Source organism: Myotis daubentonii, chromosome 2, assembly GCF_963259705.1.
Source record: "Myotis daubentonii chromosome 2, mMyoDau2.1, whole genome shotgun sequence".
In the NCBI taxonomy this organism is placed as follows: Eukaryota; Metazoa; Chordata; class Mammalia; order Chiroptera; family Vespertilionidae; genus Myotis; species Myotis daubentonii.
This window is the reverse complement of record NC_081841.1, coordinates 55536490-55543871: the sequence shown is the minus strand read 5'-3', so window position 1 is coordinate 55543871 and position 7382 is coordinate 55536490. Positions and strand designations below refer to the sequence as shown.

Here is a 7382-nt window from a genome sequence, read left to right as displayed (position 1 = left end):
GGGGCAGCAGGGACTTTGAGGGCCGAGCCCCTTGCACGAATTCTGTGCATTGGGCCTCTAGTCTAATCTAATAGAAGAGAAACATGCAAATTGACATCACCTCTGCGAAACCCAACAGCCAGTTAGAGCAACTATATGCAAATTAACCCAACCAAGATGGCAGCCGGCAGCCATGGAGCTGGGGCAAGCAGGAGGCTTGGTTGCTGCGGTGATGGAGGAAGCCAAACTTCCCGCCTGCCCTGGCCTGCTGCGACCTCCACTCAAGGCAACAAAGTTTCAATTATAGAAGATAAATAAATCCCAGATACATGCTTCCAGCCAGCTTCCACTGAGAGCTTGGGTGGCTGGGGGCCATGGCCAGCCTGCAAATAGCCATCAGTCCCTCACCCAGGGTGGCCACACACTCATGGGGTGAGGGTTCCCACTGAGGGGCTTGGCCAGCCTGCAAACCGACATCAGCCCCTCACCCAGGATGGCCAAGCACCCCAACGGGGACCCCCACTCTGAAGGGGCTGTGGCAAGCCTGAAAACAGCCATCAGCCACTCACCCAGGCTGGCCAGGCACCCCAGCAGGACCCCCATCCCTGAAGGGGGTGTGGCCAACCTGAAAACGTCCCTCAGCCCCTCACCCAGGCTGCCCAAGCACCCCAGCGGGATCCCCACCCTGATCCGGGAACCCCTTCAGGGCAAACCAGCTGTCCCCCACCCAATCACTAGGCCTCTATCCTATATAATAAAAGGATAATATGCAAATTGACCTTAACAGCAGAATGATTGGGAATGACTGGTCACTATGACACACACGGACCACCAGGGGGCAGACACTCAATGCAGGAGCTGCCCCTTGGTGGTCATTGTGCTCCCACAGTGGGAGCTCTGCTCAGCCACAAGCTAGGCTGACGGCTGCCAGTACAGCAGTGGTGGTGGGAGCCTCTTCTGCCTCCTCAGCAGCGCTAAGGATGTCTGACTGCAGCTTAGGCCTGCTCCCTGCTGGCAAGTGGACATCCCCTAAGGGCTCCCAGGCTGCCAGAGGGATGTCTGACTGCCAGCTTAGGCCCAATCCCCCAGGAGCAGGCCTAAGCCAGCAGGTGGTCATCTCCCAAGGGGTCCCAGACTGTGAGAGGACACAGGCCAGGCTGAGGCTGAGGGAACCTTCCCCGCCAAATGCACAAATTTTTGTGCATTGGGCCTCTAGTCTATATAATAAAAGCCTAAGGGATCATTATGGCAGAACGACCAGAATGACTGGTTGCTATGATGCGCACTGACTGCTAGGGGGCAGATGGTCAATTCAGGAGCTGTCCCCTGGTGGCCATTGAGTTCTCACAGGGAGAGCATAGCACAGCCAAAAGCCGGGCTCAGGGCTGGCTAGCACAGCAGCAGCACTAAGGAGCAGCAAGCTGAGCAGCAAGGAGTGAGGGGTCCTGGACTTTGAGAGCACTGGGCCTCTAGTTATTAAATAAAACAAGGGTTACTTAAATGTAGCACAGTGAAATTGGTCTTTCTAAAAGGCACTTATTTTAAAAATTCTTTCCATAGAAATAATTTAAAAGATTGTTTAATTGCATTTTCATAGCTCATCTTTCAAATAAATAGTACCTATATATCTATGCTTCTATTTCTATTTAGTTTGTTAAATTATCTGGTTGATTAGATATTACATATAAGTGAGATCATATGTGTCTGACTGGCTTATTTCATTTAACCTAATTTCCAGATCCACAGCTATCAGAGGGGAGGGCAGTTCAGAAACTGGGTGAAAAAATATGAAGAGATTGAGCATCCCACCAAAAAATATACATTTCCTTCCTTTCCTTTCCTTCCTTCCTTCCTTCCTTCCTTCCTTCCTTCCTTCCTTCCTTCCTTCCTTCCTTCCTTCCTTCCTTTTGACAAGCACACTGTGACTTGCTTAAAACTTTAAGATCTTCAGTTTAGGAATATTTTCTTCAGTTGACCCCTTGATCATAATTCCCATAATTATACCATTTTGTAGTGCCCTTTCTCCCCTTTTTTTGCCAGTTGAATATTCACGATATCTTCTTAAATCATTCATGAACCTTATCTTGATGTGAATAGTAATCTTATTTTATAAGCAAATAAAATTTGGTATTTCAGTTCACTCTTGTGCATCTATTCTAATTTTAAAACCCATAAAAAGTGACATTATCTTTAAATTTATTTTAAATCAAATATATGCCTTTTCCAGTGAATTTTGCTCATGAATATAAATAAACTAGGGGCCCGGTGCACAAAAATTTGTGCACTCGGGGAAGGGAGAGAGGGGGTTCCCTCAGCCCGGCCTGTGCCCTCTTGCAGTCTGGGACCTCTCGGGAGATAACACCCTGCTGGCTTAGGCCTGCTCCCGGGTGGCAGAGGGCAGGCCCAATCCCTAGGTGCAGCCCCTGGTCGGGCTCAGAGCAGGGCGGATTGGGAGGTTGCAATGCCACCCTCAGTCACATTCAGGGTAGGGCCAAATGGGGGGTTGGGGCACACTCAAGGCAGGGTCGATGGGGAGGTTGCGGTGCCACTCCAGGTCACGCACAGAGCAGGGCCAATCAGGGGGGTTGGGGCTCCGTACCCTGTCACGCACAGAGCAGGGTTGATCAGGGGATTGGGGAGCGCCCCCCTGTCACGCACAGAGCAGGGCCGATCAGGGGGGTTGGGGCTCCGTACCCTGTCACGCACAGAGCAGGGTTGATCAGGGGATTGGGGAGCGCCCCCCTTTCACGCACAGAGCAGGGTCAATCAGGGGGTTGGGGAGCTCCCCCCTGTCATGCACAGAGCAGGGCCCATCAGGGGGTTGGGGAGCTCCCCCCTGTCACTCACAGAGTAGGGCCAATAGGGGAGTTGGGGCACTACCCCCTGTCACACACAGAGCAGGGCGGATCAGGGGGTTGGGGCGCCACCCTCTATCACCCACAGAGCAGGGCTGATCAGGGGGTTGGGGCACCGCCACTGTCACACTCAGGGCAGGGCCGATGGGGAGGTTATGGCTCTACCCCATCACACACAGAGCAGGGCCCGTGTGGGGTGGAGGGTTTGGGGCGCTGTCCTCTATCACCCACAGAGCAGGGCCAATCAGGTGGTTGGGGCGCCGCCACTCTCACACTCAGGGCAGGGTCAATGGGGAGGTTATGTCTCTACCCCGTCACACACAGAGCAGGGCCCGTGGGCGGGGGGGGCGGGCACGCCGCAGCTTGTCACACACAGAGCAGGGCCGATCAGGGGGTTGGGGAGCTCCCCCCTAACAGGCACAGAGCAGGGCTGATCAGAGTGTTGGGGCGCCGCACCCTGTCACACACAGAGCCGCAGGGTGATCAGGGGGTTGGGGAGCTCCCCGTATCAGGCACAGAGCAGGGCTGATCAGGGGGTTGGGGCGCCTTCCCCTGTCACGAACAGAGCAGAGAGGATAGGGAGGTTGTGGCCACGCCCCCTGTCACACACAGAGACACAGGAGATCAGGGGGTTTGGGTGCTGCCCCCTGTCACGCTGATCCCGGTGCTGGGAGGCCTCGCGGCTCGGCTGATCCCGGTGCTGGGAGGCATATTACCCTTTTACTATATAGAATAGAGGCCTGGTGCATGGGTGGTGGCTGGCTGGTTTGCCCTGAAGGGTGTCCTGGATCAGGGTGGGGGTCCCCACTGGGGTGTCTGGCCAGCCTGGGTGAGGGGATGATGGCTGTTTGCAGCTGGTCACACACCCTTCAGGGTGGGGGTCCCCACTGGGGTGCCTGGCCAGTCTGGGTGAGGGGCTGAGGGCTGTTTTCAGGCTGACTGAAGCTCCCAACTGTTCCTTTTTTTTTTCTTCCTTTTTTTATTCTTAAAAATAAAAAAGGCTGGAGCCACCTTTAGCTCTGAGTCTCCAGCTCTGAGGCCTCTGCTGCTGAAAGAAGGTATCTGGTTTGTTTTGGTTCTATAATCGAAACTCTGTATCAACTCCAGCTCTGAGATCCCGGGCTCGCTGAAAGTAGGTTTCTGGGGTTTTGTTTAGCTTCTATATTTGTTACAATGTTTCTTAAACTGCAAGCTCAGAGGCCGGCAAGGCAGGGGGGGAACATTGGAGTCCTCCTTCACTGAAGCAAGCAAGCCTCATGTTAGTTTCAAGCTGTCTGGCTGCTGGCCGCCATCTTAGCTGGCATTTAATTTGCATATCTCGCTGATTAGCCAATGGGAAGGGTAGCTGTCATATGCCAATTACCATGATTCTCTTTTATTAGATAGGATTGCAAATAATATAGTCCCCCCCTTATCTGAAATTCCACTATTTGTGGTTTCAGTTACCTGTGGTCAACTGTGGTCTGCAAATATTAAATGGACCGTTAGAGAAATAAACAATTCATATAATTTAAATTGTTCATCTTCTGAGCACTGTGATGGAATCTCATGCCATCCATCTCTGTTCCATCTGGACCTGAATTATCCTTCTGACCACACTGTATATGCTACCTGCACATTATCACCAAGTAACGAAGTTAAGAGATCAACTATTGAGGTATTGCAGTTCTCATGTTCAAGTAACTCTTATTTTATTTATTAATAGCTCCAATGATAAAAGTAGTGATGCTGGTAATTTGAGTTTCCCAAAGAGAAGCTGTGAAGTCCTCCTTTTAAGTGAAAAGTTATGTATACATAAGAAAAACACCACAGTAAGTATAGAGTTCAGTACTATCTAAGGTTTCAGGCATCTACTGAGGTGTTGGAACATATTCCCTCTATATATGGGAACTACTGTACATCTTATTAGTCATTTTGAAGATGTTTCTACTTCTTCAATTCTGATTATTCTCAAACTCCCAGTGATATCTTCATTTCCACTTTGCAATATCCATTATTTTAATTAGCCTGGAATGTCTAATTTGATTTAACTTATTTCAATACATCTTTGCTGTTGCTGTTTTCTAATTTTTATTTGACTCTCAGATTTATAATGTTAACTTTCATAAATTTGACTTAGAGAGAAAAACTAGTAATGTTATTACATAATGAATCTTTTATATAATTTATATACTTTTAAATTTCATTATCTCTTTTTTTACAGAGCACTGACAAAAAGACTAGGTCAGAAATAGAGGCAAGTTCAATTACTTGGAAATACATTTCATAGGTACACAATGAAGGAAAATATTATGTTTGAGCTTGGTTTGAAAGAAGAAGGAGTTTGATTAAGGTGAAATGCAGTATTAATGCCTTTGAGAAGACTACTATGAATAAATTATAGGCACAAAGCAATGAAATAAATTAGAAGCTGTTAACTATTTAGAAGACTTTCTTCTTTCATTTTACTCTGATTCATCCAAACTTCTATTTCGTTGAGAGAAATATTACCCTTTTTACAAAGTCATTGAAAGCTTGTTTCACTTGCTTATTCCTCAGGGTGTAAATGAAGGGGTTCAACAAGGGTGCCACAGAAGTAGTGAGCACTGAGACACCTTTATTTATGGCCACCTCATCCTTTGCTGAGGGCTTGAGGTAGATGAAGATGCAGCTACCATAGGTGATGGAGACCACAATCATGTGGGACGAGCACGTAGAAAAGGCCTTTTTTCTTTCTTGGATGGAGGGGAATCTCAAAATTGTCCGAATGATGAATGTGTAGGACAGAAATACACACACAAGGGTGATAATGAGAGCAAATACAGCTACAACAATAACCATTTGTTCAGATACCCATGTATCTGAGCATGAGATCTTTAGGAGGGGACCTGTATCACAGATAAAATGATCAATGGCATTGGAGTCACAGAATTCAAGATGGAGGCCCAAGCTAAGGGGTGGGAGAATGATCATCAAGCCAGACAGCCAACAGCAGAGGATTAATAAGGTACATACCCTATTGTTCATGATGGTCATGTAATGAAGCGGTTTACAGATAGCAACATAGCGGTCATAGGACATGGCTGCCAGGAGAAAAAATTCTGTTGCTCCAAAGAAAATAACAAAAAATATTTGGCTTGCACAAGCATTATAGCTAATGGTATTATCCCCAGTTGATATACTGTACAAGAATCTAGGAATGCAGACAGTGGTAAATGAGACTTCTAAGAAGGAAAAATTTCTGAGGAAAAAGTACATAGGAGTTTTCAGATGGGAGTCCAGCAGTGTGAGGGTGATAATAGTCAGGTTCCCTGTCACACTGAATATGTAGGTGAGAAATAGAAAGACAAAAAGCAGAATTTGTAGTTGTGGGTCATTTGTTAGTCCTAGCAGGATAAATGTTGTTACTGATGTGTGGTTACCCATCACTGACTTTTGAAATCTACCTAGTCAGCATGTAAAATTGGATTTTTATGATGACATAGGTATTCAAGTTCTGTAGCAAAAGACGCTATTGAAAAACCAAGCAAAGCAGTCTACATTTATTTTCTCCTTTTCTCATCATAATCAATATTGCCACTATTCCAGTAAACTTCCATAATATTACTTGTATGAGCAAGAGATTATTCCTTCAGGATTCCTGTTATTGTTAAATAATCCAACTTTTTCTCAGATCATTATTTACTCCTCAAAATTTATAAATGTAGTTTATTATAATTCATTATATGAATTGGATTTACAAATAAGTTAGGAAAAGTGATGATATTCCTTAAGCCTTCTTTATCAAGGATAAACCTTAGATATAGGATGTATCCAGATGGTTAAGAACATGAATTCTCTTCAATTGTCCCAATCAAGGGATTGTTTTAAGAGTAAACTGCATTTCTCCTGGAAAACAAAATATAATAATAAATCTTTAGATTTTTCTTTGTTTATTCTTCTTTACTTCTATGCCTTCTTCTTAGCCCTAGATGATTTGATGGATAATTACATTGTCTATAGTGTCAGAAATATTGTGTTCAAGATATTTGCAAAGGAGTATCTTTAGATGCACTCATGTTATTTTCAGTTAATTGTCTCTGGTACCTTTTCTCTCAAAACCCAGAAGCTAAAATTACATTTAATATCACTAACTATAGTCTCCAGGTGGTGCCTTTTGCATTATGTTTTTTAATTTCTTTAAAAAGAGAGTAGTAGTTCTACCTCATCCTCATACCTCTACTTAGTTTAGGCTTTATGCCTTTGCACCCTGACTTTCACTTCCAACCCCTCCCTACTGATTTTCTAACACCTACAGGAACTTCATTACTGTGAAGCACAAGGCTAGACTCTTTATTTTAAAATTCATTAAAGTTATACAAAAATATTCACTTTAGTTAATTTTAGCCCGGCACTGGGAATGAGGGGTTAGGTGACAGTGGAGAAATTAAAAGTCAGAATAATGTTAGTATGATAATCAAGAGTTTCATATGCATATTAACATTTGAGATCTACCCAGACAGTTAAGAAAAGTTATTGCCCAAACTTGACATCATCACATATATCCACATCTCCCTCCCAGTTGGTGCT

General features: G+C 45.5%; 1 protein-coding gene across 1 annotated transcript; it reads right to left on the bottom strand.

The window, feature by feature from the left end:
• Positions 1-5300: 5300 nt before the first annotated feature.
• Positions 5301-6239, bottom strand: LOC132226140 (olfactory receptor 6C2-like). The gene has a single exon (XM_059681001.1). The coding sequence runs from the start codon at positions 6237-6239 to the stop codon at positions 5301-5303; it is 939 nt and encodes a 312-aa protein (XP_059536984.1).
• Between the last annotated feature and the right edge of the window lie 1143 nt (positions 6240-7382).